The sequence below is a fragment of the Lacerta agilis genome, chromosome 13 (assembly GCF_009819535.1).
Source record: "Lacerta agilis isolate rLacAgi1 chromosome 13, rLacAgi1.pri, whole genome shotgun sequence".
Taxonomy (NCBI): domain Eukaryota; kingdom Metazoa; phylum Chordata; class Lepidosauria; order Squamata; family Lacertidae; genus Lacerta; species Lacerta agilis.
The window spans coordinates 6,814,615-6,840,860 of record NC_046324.1 but is presented as its reverse complement, the minus strand read 5'-3'; the positions used below and the strand labels follow the sequence as shown (position 1 = coordinate 6,840,860).

General features: G+C 47.1%; 1 protein-coding gene across 6 annotated transcripts in view; it reads right to left on the bottom strand.

The window, feature by feature from the left end:
* PARP6 (poly(ADP-ribose) polymerase family member 6) overlaps positions 1–26,246 on the bottom strand; it is a 46,852-nt gene extending 20,606 nt beyond the window's left edge. For 2 of the 6 annotated variants that reach the window (XR_004427776.1, XR_004427777.1), the window contains exons 1-10: positions 26,144–26,246; positions 15,821–16,072; positions 14,316–14,393; positions 13,314–13,408; positions 10,612–10,672; positions 9,041–9,131; positions 7,587–7,653; positions 6,668–6,817; positions 5,586–5,763; positions 1,983–2,036 (exon numbers count right to left, since the gene is read on the bottom strand). Coding sequence is in view for 4 of the 6 variants with exons in the window: in XM_033167618.1 (XP_033023509.1) it covers positions 1,983–2,036; positions 5,586–5,763; positions 6,668–6,817; positions 7,587–7,653; positions 9,041–9,131; positions 10,612–10,672; positions 13,314–13,408; positions 14,316–14,393; positions 15,821–15,823 (777 nt within the window). In the remaining 2 variants the exon portion in view is untranslated. The remainder of the gene's footprint in view (positions 1–1,982; positions 2,037–5,585; positions 5,764–6,667; positions 6,818–7,586; positions 7,654–9,040; positions 9,132–10,611; positions 10,673–13,313; positions 13,409–14,315; positions 14,394–15,820; positions 16,073–26,143) is intronic. The other 4 variants (XM_033167621.1, XM_033167622.1, XM_033167618.1 and 1 more) reach the window with 2 other exon arrangements.

Genomic DNA, 26,246 nt, shown 5'->3' with positions numbered 1-26,246 from the left:
ATTTTGAAGGAGGGGAATGAACAAATTCCTATGCCCCACAAATAACCCAGAGATGCATTTTAAATAAAAGCACACATTCTACTCATGTAAAAACACCAGGCAGGCCCCACAAATAACCCAGAGATGCATTTTAAATAAAAGGACACATTCTACTCATGTAAAAACACGCTGATTCCAGGACTGTCTGTGGGCTGCATTTAGAAGGCGATTGGGCCGCATCAGGCCCCCGGGCCTTAGTTTGGGGGCCTCTGGTGTAGTGGTTAAGAGCGGTAGACTCGTAATCTGGTGAACAGGGTTCACATGTCCGTTCCTCCACATGCAGCTGCTGGGTGACCATGGGCTAGTCACACTTCTTTGAAGTCTCTCAGCCTCACACACTTCACAGAAGTGTTTGTTGTGGGGGAGGACGGGGAAGGAGAATGTTAGCCGCTTTGAGACTCCTTCAGGTAGTGATATAGCAGGATATCAAATCCAAACTTTTCTTCTCTTCTTCATCAGAAGCAGCCTCTGGCTTGAGGCCCCAATCAGTGGGGGATAAGGGGGGCAGCATCTTCTCACTTCGCCTTAGGCAGCAAAGTGGGATGGGCCGCCCCTTTGCCTGCAGAAAGTCCCAGAAAGATACAGTCTCCCATAACTCCCCTTTAAGGATCTCTGCAATGGTGGCTGATGCCCATTGGGGTTGGTGGGGCAGAAAACGAGGCCACCAATCAATGCAGCCAGATTTCAATGGCATGTGGCGCTGTGGCCAATAGCAGGCAGAGTTGAATTGTTTTAGTTTTGTCCCCATCCTACTTCCCGCTGAGTTCTACAAGGGGCAACACTGGAACTAAGGAGGAAGCTGCAGCCAGGACCACCGAGGCTGGTGGAGCAGTGCCCCATTTGCCTAATGGACCAGCGTCCACTGGGTCTCATGTAACAGACTTGGCAAAGATTGCTGCCCAAGCCCCACTGCCAGTCAAATTAAACAAGACTCAGCTACATGGACCATTGATGGAGCTGTGATTAAGGGAAGGGTGGGAGACCTCAGGCCTTGGGCCAACTACAGCCCCCCCAGGTCTCTCTTGGCGAAGAGCCATGGCTCAGCAGCATATGCTATTGCATTTTTATTACATAAATGCAAACATAAAAGAAACGCGGAAATGTAACAATACTCCAAGGAGGTAATGTTAACTCTCACGAGACATATTCCACATTAAGAAGAATACAAGAACAAAATCGTAAGTGATATATGTGAGGTGGAGGAAAGGGGGGAAATATCTCTGTAAACCTATCTATAACTATATCTGAAGTCAGAACACAGTTCCAGATTTCCATAGATACTGCGGAAATCTGGCGCTGCAAAGTGGCACCATTAATACCCACCAAGTTGCATAAAAAGCCTGTGGCCACTCTTGGCCTCGTATAACTCACAAATTATGTATCCTTTTTTTTTCCTTTCAGAATTGGCCAGGTTCCATACATCTGATACCATAACGAAAGTCCCAAAGTGTCTAAGGTTTTCCATCTTTGAGCAATTCAAACCCATGTGGCCGTTAGCGGAAGGATAAGAAGTTCCTTAGTTTTGCTGTCTGCACTAATGTTGTCAAATAAAGATGATAATGACAGCCGTGGTGCACTTTGCAATGGTTGCTTCACAATTCCCAGATCAGTTTAACAATCAATGCCTCGTCCCAGGGAATTGAATAGGGGTTGCTCTCCTAACAGTTCTCAGCTCCTTCAACAAACTGCAGCTCCCAGTATTCTTTGAGGGAAGCCATGACTATTTAAAACGGTATGATACTGCTTTAAGTGTATGGTGGCCTTTATCTCAAATAAGCCTCTTCAGAACCCTGCCCAAAGGAAAAGATTCCCCAATGTGTGTCTGTGCTTCATCAAACTCCCTTCTCCAGACCTTCAAAGTGACAGGAGCCACCGCAGATCCATGGAACCACTTCGGCTCTCAGATGTGCTGAATCGGAACACACAGAACAAGGGTTACATACCTGCACGAGGAAGCCATACTCCAAGGTAGGGATGTTTTTGCAGTGGCCACCAACCTGCAAAGTGAGCAGACAAGGAAAGAGCCCGGCCACATTACTCTGCACCCGTTCATTCATCACCGATAGGACACATTAACTTTCTTCAAGCACGTATCTGCCGGCCACCAATTACATGTAAAGATATTCTAGAAGGGTGTCTCTAAGCCAGACCCTCTGGAATTCATGTTCCGGTTGGGACCTTGGCATATGAGAAGAGACAGCAGTCTCTCTAGGTCAGAGATAGGGAACCTGTGGCTCTTCAGGTATTGCTGAGCTACAAATCTCAGGCTACTTGCCATTCTGGCTTGGGTGGATGGGAGTTGGGAGCCCAACATCTGGGCACTTGCAAACTTGCTGGGACCACGGAAGCTTGCCGATTCTTTCTACAGGATCTTGAAGAAAGGAGCCTGTTACTGCAAGGGAGTTGAGGCGGAGAAAACTCACAAGCAACAGCCAGGCTACAGAACTGAATCTCAAAGCCAACCTGCAACTTGTCGTGAGGAGCACTCTAAACATGGGTTCCAGAGATGTTGGCAAGCTCAGCTGGTGATGCAATCGAATGCCAAACCTCTGAGAGGTGCGGGTGTACCCTCTCCAGCTTAGAAAAGCCTGTGGCTCTACACATGTTGCACTCCAGTTCTTACCAGCCCCAGACAGCACGGCCAAGATCAGGGATGATGGGAGTTGCAGCCCAGCAACATCTTGAGGGTCGCCAGTTCTTAGTCCTTGATCTAAAGCAGTGCTTCCCAAACTTGGGTCTCCAGCTGTTTTTGGACTACAACTCCCATCATCCCTAGCTAGAAGGACCAATGGTCAGGGATGGTGGGAACTGCAGTCCAAAAACAGCTGGAGACCCAAGTTTGGGAAACACTGGTCTAAAGTAACCTAGCTGCACCAACATCCAGAGTATAAAATCCCATCTTCAAGAGGTGTCAGATCAACTTCATCCAATTTAGGATTCTGCTTTTTTATGGCTAAATTTGGTGTGTGTTGTTTTTTTCAAATCACGTTCAGAATATTGTTTTTGGGAATGCTAACTCCAACTATTAGGTATAGCTACCCAATTTGGCTTCTATTCAGCTTTTATTTTTTTATGATAGCACAACTTTAATCTCTGCATCTGTTTACATAAGGACCAGCTTAGCTTCTCTTTGTTCCTTTTCTGAGCCTAGCAAAGAAACATGTGCATGTCACCTATAGGTGCAGGCAGAACGGTTAAGGACCAGTGGTAGAGCTTAGGGCTGTGGACTGGATCTGGCTACAGCCCAGATCCCAAAACGAATCAGCCCAATTTGGGCTGATCTGGGCTTTAGCCAGATTGGGTTGAGATGTCCCCAGATATGCTTGAGGCTGCCTGCCTCTCCTCCTTCCCGCCTGCTGCCCAACCAACCATGGAGTGACCCAGGGCTGTCAAAAGGCAGGATGGTTGGGCAGCAGGCGGGAAGGAGGAGAGGCAGGCAGCCTTTGCAGCACATCCCCCACAGGGAATTCTCTGGCAAAGCAACAGCCAGCAAAACCAAATGCTGCAGTCATCAGCTGGTGAGCAGAAGATTCAGTCCAAAGGCTAAACCCTAATTTGACACTGAGGCACGGCCCGGTTCAGAGTCAGGTCAGGTCAGCTCCAGCTTTGCCCAGGTTGTATTGGGGCTGGATTGGGCCCTGGATCGGATTGAATTTTTTGGGAGGGGGTGCACAGCCCTAGAAGAGCATCTGCTTTGCATGAAGAAGGTCTCAGATTCAACCCCCAATATCTCAAGGTAGGGCTGTGAGAAAACCTTGGTCTGAAACTCTGGAGAGCTGCTGCCAGTCAGTGTAGACAATACTGAGTTAATTGAACCAATAATCTGAATCAATGTTAAGGTAGCTTCCTATAGTCCTGCAGTGGTTGTATTTGAAGAGATGGGGATTCGGCCATTGTGTGCTGCTGCTTCCCATGAGGCCGTGGTGCAACTTCAGCCAGAAAGCACCTGAAAGCACCTCTTCTGAATGTCTGCTGCCTCCTCCCACATTCCATCCACATGGATGGCTTGACGCCAGCAGCCTTTTCTCTCTCTCCTCCAGGCCACCTACCACCACCAATACCGCCAGCATTTTTAACATCTAGCCTGATGAAGAGTTCTGTGGAACACAGAAGCCGGCACACTATGTCATGAGACTTTGCCATTGCCCTGATAATCAGAACAGACAGTACTAGGCAAGATGGACTGACTTTCCATTCTTGCATAACAAGGCAGCAGCTGCTGTTCCAATGACATTCGCTGTAGCTTTTCCCAAGGCAGGCTACCTCTTGCATATCTGAGATGTAAGGACAAGGGGAAAAAAGAGGCACTGCCCACTTGTTTAGGAAGAATAAAGAGAAGGGGGGCTATTTTGGACCTGGACTCTAGAACAAAGGGCCTACTTTCCTTTGCTGCACTCAGTTGCCAACAGAGACCAAATGTCTCCAACAAGCAATAGATGAAAAGCAATCCAAGTATACCCTTGTGGGTTGCAGCCAACCTATAAATTCAGCAGCATCGCGTGGGTGCAGCAGCTACCAGATCGTTCTCTTTCAAACGGCAGGTGACAGGTCATATTTGAATGTTACTCCCATGGAAAAGAAAAGAAAAAAGAAAAAAAAAATGCCAACCTCTCTGCACAAAGAAAGCTAGAAAGTCGAGGGAAAAGGTCAAACCCCAAGATGCTCCTTGAGATGCTCATTTTCTACTTGCAGGGAGCTTTGTGGCTCAGGGGTTTTGGGTTGCGTTCATTATAGCACCAAGTTAAAGTCATCGTCAGCACAACTGTTGCACTGGATTCTTTTGCAGCCCAACCTTTAAACTCTGCCATCCATTAGCACAAGGGCTCTTGTTATAGCAGACCAAGAATGTTGGGTGCAGGCAATTTTTTTTCAATGTGGAAAAGAATCTACATATGTGATTCTCCCTGACTGGAGGTTTTTAAACAGAAGTTGGATGGCCATCTGCCAGGGAGTCTTTAGTTGTGATTCCTGCATTGCAGGGGGTTGAAGTAGATGAGCCCCCGGGGTCCTTTCCAACTCTCCTGTTCTATTCTTCCATTAGCAATCCAAAACATTGTGGCTTAGCAGGAGTGACCCCTGTGTGATTCTCCTCGTCATTTATCCCACCTCCAACTGCTAAGCACTAGGAGGAGGAAAACTGAAATATACTTGGAGTCAAGTGTGAATTTCATGCTCTTTATCCAGCTCATAGTAGTGAGGAATGCAGTTCCCCCAAAACGTCTGCTTTATATACACTATTTACACAATGGGCCCCACGTGATTGGCTAATTCCGGGATACTCCAGTATGCCAATCGGGTTGCGGATTCACTTCCACCTGGAGCTGGATTGGGTGGCTCCTGTGGACCAATCAGACTGCTGCATTCTGGATCCTATTGTTCTAGGACCAATCAGACTGCTGCATTCTGAATCCTATTGTTCTAGGACCAATCAGACTGCTGCATTTTGGATCCTGTTCAACTCAGTACATAACAAAAACATTATCAAGAGCCCTCCAAGAGAAAACCCATAGCCAGCCCCAAGGGACAAGGCCAGAGAGGAAACCCACCAGAATGTTGAATGGGGCGACACCTGCCTGGGTGCTGGGAGGGTAGCCAAACACTTCCACCTTAGGGTTCTTCATGGTGCAGGAGATGGAACGGTTCATGAGGCGATTGACACGCAGCTCTGGGACGCTGAGTTTGCCCTTCAGCATGGAGTCCTGGATGACAGGGAAGCTGGGAGACCTGGAGACACAGAGAGATCGGCCCTCACAATCGGAGGAGCAGTGGCGACTGGCACCCATTGGGACGGGTAGGATAGAAAGCAGGGAGCCCAACAGGAGGGGGCGCCAGAGCCAACGATAGGCTGAGCCAACTCTGGATGTACAAGGGCAGCCCTGACACAAAGGAGGAGGAAGCCGACAGACAATGCCACCCCCTTGGGTTGCTTGTGAGAAGACAGGCAGGTGGAGGCTGGTGGGGGCAGATTGAGGCTGGTGGGGCAGAGCCCCATTTGCCCTTATGGACTGGCCTTTGCTGACAAGGAGGGGGGTCTCCCATCTGGACTTTGGAAAGGAGGGTTGCACAACTTTTCAGGACCTTCTCTGGGCTAATTTCTGGGCTGGGCTTTCCATGAACCTACACCCCAAACTGGAGAGCTTGCTTGCTCTCTTCATCCCTCAGAGAGAATCACAAAGTGAAGGAATTATGAGGAAGAAAAAAGAACTGGTCCACCAGGCTCGCCCCTCAATTGTCATCTGCAGCAGCCATTCCACCAGGCTGTGGGACAGGGAGAAAGATGGGGCTTTCGGGGCCTCTCCACTGGCTCTGCTGAAAGAACAGACTACTTTTGGCTCATATTTTTTTAAAAGATCCATTCCTGCTGCTCACTAAAAAAAGCTCTGCCACTAAGAATTAGTGCCTGAGCTTGCTTTTTTCCTCCTCCTTCCCCATACCTTTTCCTTTTGTGTCATGTCTCTTAAGAGCTGTGAGCCTGAGGGAAGGGACTGTTTTCTCTCTGGTATCTGTAAGCTGCTGTGGGAGCCCTTTTCAGCTGAAGTGCAGCATAAAAATGATTACAAATAAATAAACAAAAAGAAAGACCCCAAGCTACTCTTGGGTGGAGACAGTGGGAAAAGTGGAGCCATACTTGGGGATGGGTGAGAAGATGCTGAGACCGGCACGGAATTTCTTGATGGTGCCACTGGCCTTGAACCAGCTGTGCCGCTTCTCCTGCTGGGTCTTGAGGAAGTCGTTGCTGAGGTGTTTCCATTGCTGGGATGTGAACATTCCCAGGATCCTATTTGGAAGAGAAAGGGTGATTGACAGAATCAGGATCATGAACCCAGAAACTGGTAGTGACCACAACACCAAGTCATTGGCTAAATAGATCAGAGGCTGAAAAGCTGGACCAGGTTCCTGGCTCTGAGACTGAAGCTAGAGATCAGAGGCCCACTGAACTTGCTCCTACAATTTTGGGGCCTCTGGAGCCAGAGCTTGGACCCTTGTGAGTTCCTTCTGCTGGACTGGAGAGGTGGACTGGAGACAGAGGCTCAATAGGCTTCCTTTAATCTCCAATCCTTGTTGAAATAAGTTGCTCATTAGGAGCTCTCCATGGTGCTGAAGCAGCTGGCCTGCTTCAGCCCCAACATGCCCTGTGGGTGCCACGTCAAGACCAGAACAGGCCAATCAGATGGCAAGTATGGCAATGTGGCACAGCACTTACTCATTCACAGCTTCCCATCTATGGGACAGGTAGAAAGGAGTCCAAGAAAAGATCTTGGAAGTGTTTTATCCCCATCACTGAACCCCAAAGCACACAATACAATACTGCTTTTAAAGTCCAGATAAGGTTGAAGAGAGGTGTGTTTGTGTCTAGAACCCTCTGAATTATGTAAGACTTATGTATGAATATACATACAGTATAACCTACTGTAGAAGGGTAGAGAGCCACGCCTGTTGTTCCAACCACTTTCCCTTCTTTCCCCACTAGCCACTTGGACTAGACAACCCTTGCTCTAGAGCAACACCTTGTACTTCATAACTCGGCTTAAACAGTCCTTACTCACTTCTTCAGCTGTAGGCCCAGTCCAAACCCTTCCTTATTGGATGGCTGGAAAACTTCAATGGACGGTTCTGAAGAACAAGAAGAGTTAAGAGTCAAGGGACGAAGGTAACGTCTAGCTAGAGAGACAGACTTCTGAAAGACTGGACCAGCTTCAGTGCTAGGCGCCATAGTAAACCATCACAACAAATGAGCTACAGGGGTGGCGCATTGCGTTTCACCACTTGAGATGAAATGGGAAATGCCACCCAATCCTGCTGCCACCAAACCGCCACCACTGAAGCACCTATTACCTAAATTGCGCAGTGGCGGGTTCCGATGAGATTTCAGCAAGATCTCATGTGATTTTGATAAGACCTCATGAGATCACACCAGAAATCAATGTCTTTTTTTAAATAGTTTTTCACATTTTGAAATTTACAAACAATTGTCAAACAACCAAAATAAAAAGAGAATTCAATAAATTCCCCTGGACTTCCCTCCTCCACTTTGTGGGTCCTTGTGTTAACTTTATTCCTCCTGCATCTTCTCTGTTAATCCAAATCTATTACATCTCCATTACAACCATAGTTCAACGTTAAACTACAAGTATCGTTCCAATCCTACTAATAATTTAAATTGTTTACAATGACTTTTAAGGTAAATTATATATTTTCCTCATTCCTTATAAAATTTTTGGTCTTCCTGGTTTCTGATTCTTCCGGTCATTTTTGCCATTTTGGCATAATCCATCAGTTTCATCTGCCATTATTCTCTGGTAGGGACTATGTCTTCTTTCCATCTCTGGGCTAGTAACATCTGAGCAGCAGTGGTCGCGTACGTAAATTGTCCTTTCTGATCCGTTGGAATTTCGGCACCTAGAATTCCATGTCAATGCTGCTTCACCCCATCTTATGGCTGGGCCGGCCCGGGTGAGCTTTATGAGTCTAGCAGTACAAACTGTATCCTTCCATCTCCCTTGAGAAGCAAGTACTTCTTTGTACGGTGCATAGTTAACACTATGGAATTTGCTCCTACAAGAGCTAATGACAGCCACCAACTTGGGGGACTTTAAAAGAAGATTAAACACTTTCATGGAGGATAAAGCTACCAGTGGCTACTGGCCACAATGGCTAGTACTGCTGGAGAAAGGATGTCTCTGAATACTAGTTGCCAGGAATCACTGGTGGGACGGTTGCATTGTGCTCAGGTTTTGCTTGTGGGCATCTCACGGGCCTCTGGTTGGACAGGACGTTGGACTAGGTGAAGCTTTAGACCAGCCTTTCTCAACCTTGGGTCCCCAGATGTTTCTGGCCTACAACTCCCATCATCCCTAGGTAGTAGGTCCAAAGGTCAGGGACGATGGGAGTTGTAGGCCAAAAATGTCTGGGGACCCAAGGTTGAGAAAGGATGCTTTAGACTGACCCAGCAGGGCTATTCTGATGTCCTTCCTTGCTTACAGGCAAACGTGATACTCACCGGGGCCATCCAGGTACTGGGAAAGAGAGAACCGCAGTCGGAGGACAATGGGCTCGGTCCGAAGGACCTTCCAGGCTGTTGCCACCTCTTCCTGCAATGAGAAGCAGAGCATCCTCATTAGTCAGGGCTGTCACTATAGAAGAGGGGAAGGACCAAGGGCTCAAAGTGGAAATCAGAAAAATACAAGTCTACCCAGGAAGCAAAACACTGCAGTGGATGATGGCACTGGATCGGGAGAGATTTTCCACCCTTTTCCTTATTCCTAGTATTCAGGGTTCTCCAGTGAAGTTTATTTGCTGGAGATTTGGAACAGACAGAACAAAGAAGTAGTTCTTCACATGGTACACAGTTGATCTATGGGCCATAGATGGGAGGCATCCCCAAACCTGGCCCTCCAGATGTTTTGGGACTACAACTCCCATCATCCCTGACCACTGGTCCTGTTAGCTAGGGACGATGGGAGTTGTAGTCCAAAAACATCTGGAGGGCCAAGTTTGGGGATGCCTGATCTATGGCATTCACTGTGACATGCATACACTGGTGGACGAAGGTTGGGGCAGGGGGGGGGGGTCTGCCTGGGTGCCATCCAGGTGGGTGAAATTGCAGCCACCCCCTGGGACGCTCGGCACTCGCTGCGCACACCCGGGCCGCTCGCCGCTCACTGTGCACACCCCGGGACGCACACCCCTCAACGCGTGCCACACACTGCACGGGCAGCACACCACGCCCCCTGGGATGTGCGCCAGCCCCATCCCCCAGATGTACGCCACTCCCGGTGCCAGAGCAGGTAGCTTCACCACTGCAGGGATGGCTGCTGTTTTAGATCACTTTAATTGGGAATTAGACAAGGGGATAAGGCTATCAATAGCTGCCAGCCTCATGCATTATATGGGTACTAGATGCCAAGGAGAAAGTATAAGTATCATTGCTTTTAAGCCTTTCTTTGTGGGCTTCCCAGAGGTATGGGTTCTGATGGCTGTGCTCGACCTCCATAGCTGCAGGCAGCCATGCTTCTGGTTGCTGGAAACCCCAGGAGGAGGAAACTGCTCTTGTGTTTGAACCCTGCTTGTGGGTTTCCCCCAGGCACCTGGTTGGCTGCCGTGATAACAGGATGGCTTGATCCAGCAGGACTATTCTCCCCCCCCCCATAAAATTTATATGATACTTGATTGTAAAACTAAAACAGAAACAATGTGATTTACAAAGAGGATAAAACAATAAAATTTACAGTGAAAGCAACTCTTTAAAAACCACTTTTTTAAAAAAAGAACAGAATCAGCAATAAACTAAAAACAGATTAAAACATGCATCAGCAGTCTAGGTGTCAATGGATCTACTCCAATTCTGAACTCTAGCTGTCCAACCCATTGCACCATAAAAAGTGCAAAGGAAGTGTGAGAATTTCCTGTTGCTAATCCAGGAGGAATCAACCTTCCTGACGGTGTCAGAGTTGGGGGAAATCTTTCGAGCTTTTGGGTCTGCAGATATCTGGAAAGTGGGGAGTGCATTTAAGCATGTGTGTGGCCCCTTTCTGCCCACCGCCACCCATGTGACTGCGTCCTGAAACTTACATCTAGAAAGCCGATGTTTATATGCAGGTCAATATCCACGTCGTCGATGGTCCCATATTCGCTGAGGAGGAAAGTAGGAGCATTAGGGAAAGACCAGCGTGAGAAAGAGGAGGAGGGAGAAGAGCAGGGAAAGTAACACAGAGAAGCTGCCCCTCTGTTGATCTGCAGAGCTTTCTGCCTTCCTGCCCTTCTTAATCCGAACCTGGAGTTAAATTTGTGCTGGCTACTCTAGGTGCCGATGCAAGCACTGTTGCTTTTTGCCCTTACATTCCACCGTGTGGCTCTGTGGGACCCCTGGCATGTTTTCCTGACTATTAAAAACCATCTCAGTGTTACACAGACTCCCAATCCCTGAACAGCAAGGATCTTGGGGATGCAGTGTTTACCTAGGTTTGGTTCCCTTTGAATGAAGTCTACTAGAGTCAGGCAGCTATTGCAGTATTTACATTTGTTTACAAAGATACAGGTTGAGCATAGATGGAGGTTTCAGCTTAAACCGGGTAGTCTAACACAGAATAAGGTACCTTCCTGTGTTCCTGTTGGTTAAACCAGTTTGGTAGATTCTTTACAATAAAGAATCATAGGGCTGGAAAGAATCTGGAAGGGACTTCCAGCCCAACCCCCAAGTCCACAACTCCAGGACTGGAATTGAGTAAAAAACATAAGCTCTTTCCTCATCAAGATCCATTCATGGACTCAGATCCTAACGTCCATAGTTGTGCAGAAGGACCTTGCGCCTTTCATAGTTGCGCAGAGGAGGGAATTTCTGCAGGTGCCACTTGGCATGCAAGCCACACCTGCTGTGCTCCTGCTACACATCTATCACCTGGCTGCAGTCATTACATCTGGTTGCAACACAGGAGGGGAGAGGGGCAAGACCACTCCATCGGTGAGAGACCAGCAACTTTTTGTGCCTCCGGTCCTTGACCTGCTTCACCCCAGAGTGTGCTTGTGTCCTCTTCTCTCTCATTTTCCTTTTACGTCATGTCTTTTTAGACTGTGTGCCTGAGGTAACGAACTGCCTTTTTAAAAGTCTCTTTTTAAGTGCCGCTCCAGGAGTCTTTTTTGGCTGAGAATTGAGATAAAAAATTCTTTAAAAGAAAAAAAACAACAACCGTAAACTATTTAAGGGTGAAGGAACCCTGTTTTCTTTTGCATCTGCCCACTGTACTCAGCACCCTTGCTTCTAGGGATATTTCTTCCCACCATGACTGTCCAGCCTAAAGCGCCAGCCTGTATGCAGAAGACCTACACAGTCCCTCTATTGTCGTTGGACTCCATTCTCAGTTGCTAGGAGTATGTGATCCTATTGCTAATGGGTGTTTCTGCTTCGGAAGACTCCAAGCCGTGATCAGCTCATACACACACACACACACACACACACTGTAAAGGGTTACAGGTAGGTAGCCGTGTTGGTCTGCCATAGTCAAAACAAATAAAAAATAAAAAAAATTCCTTCCAGTAGCACCTTAAGAGAAGAGACCAACTAAGTTTGTTCTTAGTGCTATCTGAAGAAGTGTGCATGCACACGAAAGCTCATACCAAGAACAAACTTAGTTGGTCTCTAAGGTGCTACTGGAAGGAATTTTTTTATTTTTTATTTTGTTTTGACACTGTAAAGGTGTCTTTGAAAGAACAGGGTAAACCCCTTAAATAAGATTGCATTGCTCTCTCATTGTTAACCATAAGTCCATGGAGAAGGCAGCGCTTCTCTCCTATCAGGGTACTCGGAAATATTTCCATTGAACAGCAAGAATGGTATCCTTTCCTGTTAGGCAAATGTTAGTTTTCTGTGCAATTCAACAAAGGCAGTGGTTAACTGCAGCTGGCGTGGCAGAAGAGGTTGCCCTTTTGATGAAGGAAATGCCTATCTGCATATATGCTCCCCTCCCACTTTCCTGCCACCCCTTGTCCCTGTCCTCAGAAACGCCTGAGTCTTGAGAACTGACTATGTCCCATGCTGGAAGGCTTTGAATACTTGGTGGAAAGACAGGAACAGTGGACAGACAGTACTGGATGCAGCCCTAGGGATGCATTTCCCCACCCAAATGCAAACGAATTGAGAACAGATGATCTCCAAGGGGCTCAGGTCACCTCTCCAGTTTCTAGTAATATTTCCAGTGTCTTGTTTTTATTGCATCCACTGAAAGATTTGGACACAGGTGTCAGGCGGCAGAGGAACCAACCCCCACAGCAGGTTGCCAGGAACGGATAAGACAAAGGAAAGTCCTTACCATCTGCTTTTTATTTAATATTCACAGAGAGAGGTTTGGGAATGCAGCCTCTTGCATAATGGTGTTGTCCCGAGTGAATCTCCACACACACACACCGTCTCTTCCACTTCCTCATTCATCAACAGCACCTGGGCCACCTGTCTCTCAGCCCTTTTGCTCTCCTACTTTTAAGGCTTGCTGGGTTCTGGGAGATGGAGGGTCTGGAATACTTTCTAGGGATAACTTGTCAGCCAGCTGCTCTGGCTCTGCCTCCTCCTCCTCCTCTCCCATTATTCCCCAACTTTTCTCCTCATCTTCCTCTGAGCTGTGACCTCCCTCAACCCCCTGTTGTAACTCTGAACTGTCTTCTTCTTCTCTGAAAGGGTCAGGCTGGGGAGGCGGTCTCCACCATTCCTCCTCTGCCTAGTCCCTGACATCAGGTCCCCGATGAAACCCTGAGTTAGTGCCAACCTGGACCACAGAACTCACCGGACAGACACAGAATTCTCACTGTACAGTTCCTTCACGGCCTCAATGTCAGCATCCAACTGCGGGTGGCGGTACAGGTCCGCCGCACAGGTCCCCTGCAGAAACACACACCGAAGCAGTACAGGGGATATATATTCAGAGACAGCATGAAATCCTCTGAGAAACCAAGCCTGATGAGGAATGGTCGAGGGAGTGGGGGTAGGTTTAGCCTGGAGGAGAGAAGACCTCAAGAGGTGATACGCTCTCCATCTCGAAGAAGAAGAAGAAGAAGAAGAAGAAGAAGAAGAAGAAGAAGAGGAGGAGGAGTTTGGATTTGATATGCCGCTTTTCACTACCCGAAGGAGTCTCAAAGCGGCTAACATTCTCCTTCCCCTTCCTCCACCACAACAAACACTCTGTGAGGTGAGTGGAGCTGAGAGACTTCAGAGAAGTGTGACTAGTCCAAGGTCACCCAGCAGCTGCGTGTGGAGGAGCGGTGATGCGAACCCGGTTCACCAGATTACGAGTCCACCGCTCTTAACCACTACACCACACTGGCTGCCGCATGGAAGGTGGAAGAGCTTTCTGCTTCTCAGGATGCAAACCATTGCATTTGAATCACAAGAAATGAGTTTCTGACTAAAGGTTAGTGGGAGCTGTTTGACAGTGGGACGGACTCCCTCGGAAGGTGGCAGACCCTTGGAAGTTTTTATGCAGAGGTTGAATGGCCATTGTTCAGGGGTTCCTGCATTGCAGGGGGTTGGACTGGATGGTGCTCTGGAAACCCTCCCAACTCTCCAGTTCTATGATTCTATGAGCAAAATTGAGGGTCTCGGTCAGATATCATATGTGGCTGCCTGCGGGATTGTGGTCATTGGCAAGTGCCCAGCAGTATGGACCTATGAGAGGAGGCCTGTACGTCCTTGTTGCTTGCTCTGAAGCTCCACAGGAAATTGTACAGAATCCTGCAGCCGTTCACTGCTACCCCCCACATTTCCCCTCCACGAGCACCGGGAGCCTCACCTGCACTCCATACAAGAACTCCTCCGACTCATTTTCTCCATCAGAATCATCATCAGTCCAGTACTGACCTTTGATGTCCTAAAGTCAAGAAAAGTGCAAGATGAGGAAGAGTGAGGACTCTGCTAATATGATGTTTTCACAATGGCACATTTTGAACCACAACATCTGGTGCTTTACCCAGTATCCCAGGACTCTTTTAAGCTTTCTTTTTCTAAAATAATAATAATAAGTTGCCGTTCCTTGTACATGAAGATGAAGCCGTGTTAAATGATCCTGAGGACGTGTCTTTATGAATGGAGTGAGTGGCATTTATTCCCTCCTGTTTGCTTTCAACTCTGTGTTCCTCTCCTCTCCCAAGTTGCTTCTGTTGAACTTTACACTGTAGGCTCCTTAAGGCAGGGACCTGTCTCCTTCTGATTACTGTTCAAAGTGCCAGCAGCACGTTGATGGCATATAAGATAGGATCATCATTCCTCCCATTTCCAGTGTTCAGGTGGTGAGTGGCAATTCTTACGTGCTACTTCCGGGTTTTTCGCACGCTTCTTCGGGTTGCGTATTTTCGGGTTACGAACTGTAACCTGGAACCAATTACGTACGCAACCCGGGGTACCACTGTAGTTGGTTAGGGGTGCTAAGAGTTGTTAGGAGACCTCTCAGAGAGCTAGAATTCCCAGCACCCTTAACAAACTACAGCTCCCAGAATTCTTTGGGGGAAAGCCATGACTGCTGAAATGGTATAAGAATTCTTTGACAGCATGGTGTGGATTGGCCATACAGACACCTGGGATGGAGGGATCGGGTTACACTGCAGCATTTCATTGCAAGTCCCACCCATTCACTCCATTTCCAATGTTCAGGCATGACTGCAGTCGTTTATACACCCAGAAAGTCAGCACCACCTAACAAGAGGGGACCGTAAGGTTTGCAGATAAACACAGACAAACAAACACACATACAAACATGTGCTTAAGAGGTTTGCAAATGGTTTGAAATAAAAATAAAAGAAAAATAAGCATTAAACTAAGGTGGTGGCTGTTCAAATGAATAAAGCGAAAGCAAAACCATGATGTGATCCCTTTTTGGAGAAAAATGTGGGATATAAATACAATGAATAAAATATTGCACTTGGTCCCCCAATTTCCTTTTTCCACTTAATAGCTGACCTTTGTTTCCAAGGGTGTACACACACTACACACTTATAAAGTACATCTCTTTCCCCAAAGAATCCTGGGAACCGTAGTTCACAACCCCCAGAACCGTGAACAAACTTCAGTTCCCAGGATCCTCTGGGGGATCTGTACAGCGTGTATGGAGCCCGGTGTCAAACCTCCAATCCATCTCTTATTTTTGCAATTCAACCGGGCAGCCTTCACTCCTTGCTCTTCTCCTCCAACACACGCAGAACATCCCTTCCCAAGCGAAGTCAGCTTTGCCATCCGTGGTCCAGCAGTCGCTCGGCCCCACACACCACCGCAAACCTGCCCTGCGAGCCTCATCCTGCTTACCATTTGCTTTGTGGTTCACAGGCACTCCTTCCACAGGGCTAGGCCTCTCCTCTCCATGCCACCAGCCAGCCTGGGAGCTGAGAGACAGACATCCAGGCGGTGTTACGGCCTCGATGTCAAGCCGGGAGAGTCGGCCTGGGGAGTATGTTCTTCCGTCGCCCTGGCAACCAAGTCACTGTCCTCGAGAAAGGCTGAGAGCGATGGGGCTGACGTCAGCGCCGTGCAGAAGCCTCCTCATTGGCCGCCAGAGAACTGAAAAGGGGAAATCCAAGACATTTTTGGTGTTTACATTGAAACCTATAGTAAATACAGAGTACGAGGCAGGGGGAACCTATGAGCTCTCCTGCTTCCAGGATGTAGCATCCTTCCATGGCTGCCCACCTAGGAGTGGCTCATGCATACAGCCCAAACAGCTCCTGATGCAATAAAAATTGGCATGCACATGCATGCACGCACACGCACACACACACACACACACACACACACACCTTGGTCTCAAGTGCACAACCATTTTTGCAGCATTAACAACGAGGCTTTGATGCCTAGCCCTTTTCAGGTGTGTGGATTTGTGCTCTACGCTGTCCTCTGCCGGTTATCCTTAACATTTTCAGAAGCAAGCTGGAAATGTCTAAGGAGTGTGCCATTGAAGGATTTCTCATATGTATAGCTCTATGAAAGGGCCAGCCCTGCCATTAGGCAGAGAGAGATGGCTGCCTCAGGCAGCTGATCTTGTGTGTCACGGAAGAGCAGTATACTGTTAGTAACCACAGCGACTTGAGTGTTGGGGCAGCACCGCCCTCCTGCAACTTGCCTGGGCGAGGTGAGCTCAGGGCTGCCCAGGCACAGCCAGTGCTCCCCCCCGCAGCCCTGATCTCACCGCAGCCTTGCCCCCTCCCCACCCAGGTCAGCCACAGAAGTTGGGGCCCTCCACCCGCTGTTGGACCACAACTTGCATCAGCCCCTGCCAACATGGCCCATCGTCAGGGATCCAGCAAACAACAGCGATAAGTGAGGAGCAGGAGCCAGGATAACTACAGAGCAGGTAAAGCTTTTGTGACAGTCTTCCCATTTTGCTTTGCTACTGCTCCCCCCATGAAGGGAGAAGAGAGATGCTGGATCATTCCTGGAAGACGCTGGACCCACCCACCAGCTGGCCTTGACTCCAGACTTCTAGGTTGGGTGGGGAGATTAAAGGGGGTAAATTGTTTGTTCGATGTGAATGATTTTGGAGGAGGGGGGGTTGGCTGAGGTTTTGTTTGTTTGCTAATTAGTAGTCTGAGTATTGCCTTTTATTATTTGACTATTGTTAATGTCACTTGCTATTATTTATATGGCTGGTATGCTACTTTTGTTTTCCATGAATGTTACATTATATGAAATATTGATGTATTATATGGTTCTCTCCTTTCCCCTCCATGATATTATGCCCTGCGTATTTTTCTTTCCTGTAAGTCGCTTGGAGACCTTCAGGCGACAAGCAGCTAATAAGTTTAATAAATATTAATAAAACAGGAAGACTCTGGTGAGTGCCACGTTGGCTGTCCCTGAGCTACCTGCAGCGCCAGAGCCAAAAGTGGGCAAAACAATGGGTGTCTCTTACTGCATTGGACTACTGCAATGCGCTCTACGTGGGGCTACCTTTGAAGGTGACCCAGAAACTGCAATTAATCCAGAATGCGGCAGCTAGACTGGTGACTGGGAGTGGCCGCCGGGACCACATAACACCGGTCCTGAGAGATCTGCATTGGCTCCTAGTACGTTTCTGAGCACAATTCAAAGTGTTGGTGCTGACCTTTAAAGCCCTAAACGGCCTCGGTCCTGTATACCTGAAGGAGCATCTCCACTATCATCGTTCTGCCCGGACACTGAGGTCCAGTGCCGAGGGCCTTCTGGCGGTTCAAGTGAGGTTACAGGGAACCAGGCAGAGGGGCCTTCTCAATAGTGGCGCCTGCTCTGTGAAACGCCCTCCCATCAGACGTCAAGGAAATAAACAACTAACTGACTTTTAGAAGACATCTGAAGGCAACCCTGTTTAGGGAAGCTTTTAATGTGTGGTATTTTAATGTATTTGATTTTTGTTGGAAACTGCCGAGAGTAGCTGGGGAAATCCAGCCAGATGGGCGGGGTACAAATAATAATAATTATTATTATTATTATTATTATTATTATTATTATTATTATTATTATTATTATGATTATTATGATTATGATTATTATTATTATGGCAGAGTCATAGAACTGTTGAGTTGGAAGGGGTCCCGAGGGTCATCTAGTCCAACCCCCTGCAATGCAGGAATCTCAACCCACAGTCCCCCAACCAATCTGAAACCATACCGAACCATGTGTAGCTTTGGAAATGTGGTAGCAGTTTTAATATTGCCCACCACACGAAGTTGGAGGTTTCTAGTCCCCACCACCACCACCCAATATCTCCATCTTCCCTCCCAGTAAGCAGGATCACAGTTCAAGGATACATTCCAACCTGGCAGAAGCAGGAGAGAGGGGCAGGGGGAAAGTGGCATCTGTGGAGAGTCCTGAGGACCAAACAGAGAGACACAGAGATCCTGAGGACCAAACAGAGAGACCCAGAGATCCACATTTGGCCCTCGGGTCTGAGGTTCCCCACACACACCTGTTTTAAAGATACTCAGGTGCATAGACATTCACAGTGGCCGAAGCTACAAATAATGGCTCCATCATCATAGCACCATTGATGGCACTGCCAGCTCCTCCCATGGGCTGTGGCGCACTATTTTTCAGCCTGTCAACACAGACAGAATATGTTTCTTTGGGGTTTGGCATGAGATCGCCAAGGCAATCCTTCTTCTCGCTGCTCAGCTCCTGGACGATGGTTTATTGCACTCAGCATCCAGCATGACAACATCTTTAAAATGTTGTCCCACGGCTGCTCAATCCTGATGCTCTATCATCTGGACTCCAGATTTATTTATTTGTTTACTTGCTTATTTGCCTGCAGAAACTTATCAGTCACACAAGTGATCATGAGTCTGAAACAAGCTGGACATGGCCTAGGGATGGAGGACGAATTCAGTTCAGTTGGCATTTAAAGGCAAACTTCATTAATTTGCACCTCCTGAAACAAGGTGCAACTGAAAAACACTCGTCCTTTGATATTTGCACAACAGCAAAAACAACAGCATCTCTCATTCCTCTTTTCCATGTCCGAGTTCAGATGTTCAGCTAAGCAATGTGTTAAAAAAATGCATAATACTAGGGTCAAGCGTGCATAGAAATGCATATAATAAAAAACAGATGGAAATGCATTAGATTAGGGAAAAGGGTTTGGAAAAACATGTATTATAGGCAGAACTGCATACCAGCATTTGTGTATAAGGGAAAAAATCAGTGGTGAATTTTCATGAGGACTTTAAAGAGATCATAATCTGCAAATGTGTAGAATCAAATTTAAGACAGGAAAAATTAGAAACTGAGTGAAACCAAAATTGTTGGATTCAACCATCTCTAATGTGGCTTCACTGTCATTACCCTCATTATTATATAATAAACAACCACATCAGTTAACCCTTTCTTTCACACCCAAATCAATGTGCATAGTACTCAAAGCTAGTCAAGCTATTTTGCCACCAGAGGCAGAAAATCCCTTCTCTCTGGCAGTAAAAACACAATGGTAAGCATAGTGACCAACCATTTGCTGTCCTTTCCTGACCTTCATACTGCCTAATGGCAGGGCCAGCCGTTCGTTCCTCCTTTCGGCACTTTGTATCATGCAAAGTGCTTTACAGTCACTGAAATTCTCTCTAATCCTTACCAACTCCCTTTGGAGAAAAGCCATTAATATTCCTGTTTGCCTGATGAGCAACTGAGGTTAAGAGAGAGAGGCACTTACAACAATAAGTTCATGGCTCAACAAACATAAAAGCCAAATTCGCAGGCACTTTTTAGAGCCACTTCATAAACATTTGCTCAGCAATCTTCCCTTGCTTTAGTTAATGTGCATTAGAACAGTTCACAAGTTAATCTTTTTCCACTTTCAAATGTCTCCAGCTTGTAGAGAAGACACTCCTTCACTAGCCTAGCGTGGATATTGGCCCAGTCTGCCCTGCAAATGGATTTGGATGCGTTCCTACCATGATGGTGACAGGCTGTGCATGTGAAATCCACCTTTTTGCATTACCCCACAATTTTCTAACAAAACTGACAGGGCTGGAGGAAATGCTGCCTATTTGCCCTCTTGGGTATCTGGTTAAAACTGACAAAGCCGGGAGAAAGCTCGTCTGATTCACCCATTTGTATGGTTGCTGTTGTGTTTTTGTTCAAACAGATGTGGTACATACAGTAACATTAAAAATACAACAATTAAGTGAAATGGAAAAATAGTTTCACTGAAGGCCAATCAGAGGGGACAATGAAGGATAAGGCCTTGAACCTGATATTTGAGTCAGCATAAAAAGAGGAAGAATCAGGTATGGGGGCCATGATGTGCCGGTTCAGTGGCCCAAAAGAGACATTTCGCTACAGGGAGAAGAGGTTAAAAAGAGATAAGATAAATAGCTTCAATCAGGGACTTTGTAATTTGTAGTTTTGTCTCTTAGCCAGCATTTATCCTTTGAGATATCCCCTACTTCAGCAAAAGTACACTGTAAAAGAGCTACTGCTGGGTTTTTGATGACACAAGTGCTAGCCAATCAGTACTGTGCACAGACAACGTCTCCTGCACGACAGCAGAACCAATTTCGCCTAAACTCAATCCTGGACAGGGAATTTTACATGGTGAATACACTTCCACAATGGAGCAACTACTCGAACATACTCCTGCCTCTTCACCATCAAATCTGTCTGGTTTCCTTGAATGGCAACCATCTTGCACTTCTCTAATCTGCACTGACCAGGCTGCTTCTAGAGTTCTATATCCAGTTCTGCGTCCTGCATTTTAAGAAAGTTGTCGACAATCTGAAGCATGTCCAGAGAAAGGCAACCACCACCGTGGTGAGAGGTCTAGAAATCATGTCATATGAGGGAAAGTTGAAAGAGGTGGGTATGTTTTGCTTGGGGAAGATTAAAGATAGGCATGAATGATAGCTGCTTAAAAATATCTGAAGGGCCGCCATGCAAGATGTGGAGCAGACTTGTTATCTGTTGCTCCAGAGGCCAGGACTAGAATGAACAAGTAGAAATTGTAGGGAAGTACCTTTTGTATAAACATGAGGAGAAACCGCCTAATGGTAAGAGTTGTTTGACAGTGGAACAGGCAGTCCCGGGGGGTGGTGGACTCTCCTTTCCTGGAGGTATTTCAGCAGAGGCTGGGTGCCCATCTGCCAAGCAGATGGTTGGACTGTACTGTGTGACCTCTTAGTTGCTCCAGGCCAGTGCTGAGGCACCTTGTTCTGTCTGTCTCATCTGCGGGGTTGCTGTCCATGGTCCTGAACCCTAGGCACTGAACTCTGAACTAGCATCTCTAACCGTGCCCTGGAGTGCTGATTCCAGAATCCCAGACCTGCCTTTTGTCCATCTTGCATGGGCTTCTGCATTCAGCACAGCAGAATATGTACTAAGCTGGGGATTGGACTAAGATGATTTCTAAGGTACTTCCCAACTCCAATATTCTTTATGTGCATATAAAGAATGAACATATAATAATTATGAACATGCATTCTAATTCTATAAATCACAGGTCTTGGGATACTGGAGACTTGGCAATGCTTGGGGGAACCTGGGAATAGGGATGGGGGAGCAATTCAATTCAGTTCACATTCAAAGACAAACATACCTAATTCACACTTCCTGAAATAATACGCAAACCTAAACACAGCCATCCTTCAAAATCCACGCTTATCCAGATTTTGCAATGCAGGCCTTCAGCCAAGGTGTATGAACAGACATGCATATAAAGTTTGCATTAAAATGCATATATCAGGGAAAAGAACATTATATTAAGAGAAATTTCTCTGCAAAAAATTCTGTCTATTAGGCAAAACTGCATACAAAAACGGTGCATGTTGGAAATGCGCTGACATGCTGAAGAACTTTCATACAAACCCTTAAAAGGGAAGATTGCAAAATGATGTGGAAATGTGGAGAATTCAACTGAACATTGGAAAAATGAGAAATGGAGAGGAACTAGAATCAAGCAATTCACCAGTTCCCACCTGGCAGGCCCATCTCCAGGGCTCTGCAGTGCCTTTGTCCTGACCCTGTCCCCCCCCCACTCCCCCATCACCATCAGTGCTGGTTTTCTGATCCTTCCTTTGCCACAGTGGCTAATTGGAGAGGCAGCAACATGGGTGCAGTTAGGGACCCCAATTGACCAGAGGCCTCTTCTTGTACCTTTCAAGAACAGCATAATATGGGGAAAGCAGCAGGAAATGCTTTTCAGGGAATGGAGATCAAACATTTCATCAGCTGCTAACGTCTGCCAATCAAGCTGCTGCAAAAGAAACAGATGGAAAGATGGGGGTCGGGAGTGGGGAGTTCAAAAAGGTCTCTCTGCTAGTGGGAAGGAAGAGGCAATCCTAACCTTACAAAGGAGGCGGGGAGCCGTGAATCATCACCAATCTATCATTGACAGACACGAATGTGTGAATCAGCTCTTCCGTAATCTGCAGAGAGAAACATATGGGGCAGGTTGTGCAACAGGACCTGGTGGGAGAGTTTAAGCCTTCTGGGAGAATTTGGGAGATCAGCTCTCAGCCTCTTCAACAGAGACTGGGAGTTTGAGCAATAACTTCCCAGTAATTTCAGGTAGAATCCCGTGGACTGCAAGAAGATCTAACTTATCCATTCTGAAGGAAATCAGCCCTGAGTGCTCACTGGAAGGACAGATCCTGAAGCTGAGTCTCCAATACTTTGGCCACCTCATGAGAAGAGAAGACTCCCTAGAAAAGACCCTGGTGTTGGGAAAGATGGAGGGCACAAGGAGAAGGGGACAACAGAGGATGAGATGGTTGGACAGTGTTCTCGAAGCAACTAACATGAGTTTGGCCAAACTGCGGGAGGCAGTGGAAGACAGGAGTGCCTGGCGTGCTCTGGTCCATGGGGTCACGAAGAGTTGGGCATGACTAAAGAACTAAACAACAATTTCAGGTGCATGTGTAAGGATGGCCACATGTCCTACTTTAGAGAGGGCGGTCCTCTATTAGAAGGCATCCTTTCTTTGAAGGGCTTCCCAGGCCAGGTGTTCTTTAAAAAGAAAGAATCCTAAGAAGGGAGAGCAGGAAGGACCTTGAAGTTGCCCATCAAAAGCAGTGCAGATTGAGCAGAAATAACCAGGGTCACCTGGCCACATTCTTCACCCGCCAGGGCAAAATACATTGTACTTCAGATTATAGCAATCGTTTCTGAATTTGCATTTTATCTCCATTGCATCTTAGCAATGCAAATGCAGGTTTTTTATGCAGATCTGTATCCTCATTTGTCCTCTTCTGTGGTGATGTAAGAGTGGCGACGCCTAAGTGTTTACTAGTATAAGAGGAACCTAGAATATTTTGCCTGCCCTTTTGAAAACCAGGCATGTCCTTTCCTCTCCCAGAATACAGACTCACAGGGCCACCTCTGCAGAAGCCAAAGATGTCAAAGGAACATCGCACACCAGAACAGCTTTAGGGTCAGACTAAGCAATATGCTAAATGCATGCGTGTACCTTTAATTTTTAATAAGAAAAACAAGAAGGAAAAAGCAGTCATGATGTTTGTGCCCCAGTTGGAATCAGGACCATGGCTCAGTATGAGAGGGCATTAATCCTTACACACACACACACACACACACACACACACACACACAGTTTTCCCCATGGAAATATCTTGCCCACCCCGCCCAAATTTGCTATGTGCTTCAGGAGAGAAGCTTCTGTTGGTGCAAAAACACTTTCCCTTCCAGGCAAATAGCAGCTTCCAAGTGGTGGCTTTTATCACAAAAAAACAGCACAGAGAATAAAGGGCCCCATCCAGGGGGTCTTGAGGCTGCTTTTTCAGAGAGAAAAAATAAGATACACCAGTCTGATTGTGTATTTAATACAGGGGTGGGGAACGTGAATCCTTATGGTCTCATGTGGGCCTTGGCCTAACTGTAACAGCTCAAGGTGCAGGTGATCAGTTTCGACCTCTGGCAAGCTGGTAGTTGGTTGGGTGGGGTGAAAAATTGAAAGCAGATGGTGGTTGTGAAGTGGGTGGCATTAAAAGAAAGAGGGAGAGAAAGGGGTGCACACGCTCACTTTTGGTTGTCAGTTTCTCATTTTTCTGGTCTTAAATTTGCATTGCCCCCTTGCAATTAAAAGAGGAGGGGCATATTCAACACTGTCTAACACTGTCTGTATGCAGTGTTCTCTACTAGCACAAGATCCCATGTGCTGGCAGATGACAGAGTTCAAAGGCTGCGCAAAAGCATCCATGCAACAGTTGCCCTAGCGGAAACTTGTTGCACAGTTATTGGTTCCAGTTGCGCAATCTGTTGCGAAGCTACCTTTAGAAGGGGAATTGCATTTTCCCTTGTGCAATTACATTCTGCCAATGGAAGAAGTATACTGCTAAGTGACTTTAACACAGCGCTACCTTGGGTACAACTCAATGTCTGCATGAAAATTCTTGTGTATTTTTTGTGTGTGTGTGTGAAATTATATATAAAAAGTTTTGTCTAGCATAAGCATTTTTGCAACCAACTTCTGCCACATTAATAATGCACTCTTGGGTATCACTAATATGCACATGTTTGTAAGCAGTTTTAGGCTGGATAGCCGCACTGCAAAATTAGGCACCAAGCAAATTCACAGGAGAGCTGCTTCAGTTCACAACATTGGTTCGGGAAGTGCAAATCTGGGAAGTTCACATTGAAATGCAAACAAGGCAGGTGTCTCCCCATTCCTGTGTCTGTCTCTGCTGCTGGCTTCAGCCCTGCCCACCTTCAGCATGTGGCCCCTGACAGATTAGCCTCAAGGGAAAGTGGCCCTCAACAGAAAAATGGTTTCCTGCCTCTGGTTTTATATATATTTACGGTCCGTAGACAGTGGTCAGCAAAAAGCTGGCAATGGCAGACAGTTCCTCCATATCCAAAAAGTATCCACATCCAAAGGGGATTCAGGTGCTAATATGTGTTAGTGATCTTGACAACACTCACACCAATTAGTTTTGGATTTTTAAAATGTTTCCATGTAGATTTTAAAAGAGACTGCAAAGGCTGAATTATGAATAGAAATAATATGGATCCCAGGAGGATAGTGGTGGGTAGCTCCAGGGGATACACAAGAGCAAGATAAATATACTCTGCACATGATCAGAAACATTTTCACTATGGTTTTTTAACATGTCCCGAGCAATAGGGGAGTTGGAGAGCATGTAAGGAAGCTCAGAAATGAAACAATGGTAAGCGGAAAGAGAGGTTTGGGGAAGCTTGTGGCAGTGGACAGAGGCAGGCTGCTATGGGCCACGAATAGAGAAGGAAAGGAGAATGAATGAAAACAGCACAGTGCCCTTTTGAAAACAGCAGAGCCCGAGACACTTCATTACATGAGGCAGGACCTCCCTTCATCCAAACTCAAGGTGCCTACCCAAGGCTGCTCAAGTTATTTCAGCACCTGAGTCAGAAACTCCCACAAGCGCCTCTGTCCCTGGCAGCAAAAACGCAATAAGAATAAACCAAGTAACTTTACCATTTTGTTCCCCTTGGGGGGGGGGGTGCACCACCCTGGTGTGAAAAGGAAAACACAGAGTCCTAATTTTCCAAAACCTCATTTTTCTGTGGTTACTAGCACAGTCCTCATCCATTCATTTTATTTTAAAAAGTCAAAGTGGCCCGCCGAGTGATTTTGAGCTGCGCATGCCAGCTCTGGACAGACAGGGCCCATGCAGAGAAGTAAGAGCAGGCAGGCCTATCAGAGAGCCACCTGTTGACTGTCATGGAAGCCTTTGGCTCTGGAGTCTTGGCCTGGTTTATTTGTCACTGTGGGCTTTTCCATGGGGCAGGGGACTGCAGAAATCCCTAGCTCTAGACTCCAGCAGAAATCTCTGAAGCTCATGTCTCCAGCAAAACACACACACACACACAGGGAGGGAGGGAGAGTAAAGGCCCTGATCAACCCAGCCGAATTTGCTCAATGTACGTGCACGAATGCGCAGCAGTCAAACAGGCACAATCCTTGGCTCAGATCTTGCTCCCAACCCGACTAGAGATAAACTGCCGCAACCTCTGGAAGAGCAGAAAGGGAGTCATCCGGGTTGGGAAGGGGGCATGCACAGCTGGAGTTCGGGGTCCTCGCCTCCCGGCTTCTCTACTGCATCTCTCGGCCTCGGTACCCGCCAAAGGCAAATCCATGCAAACGCCCGTCCCCCGGGCCCCGTTGTCCATCATACTTACGGCACCTGCCTCCACCGCTACGGAAGGCCTGGCGAGAGGGGGGACCGGGATGCTCACGAGGCTGCTGGTGGCAGGAAGACGGGCATGGTGCAGCGGAAGATGA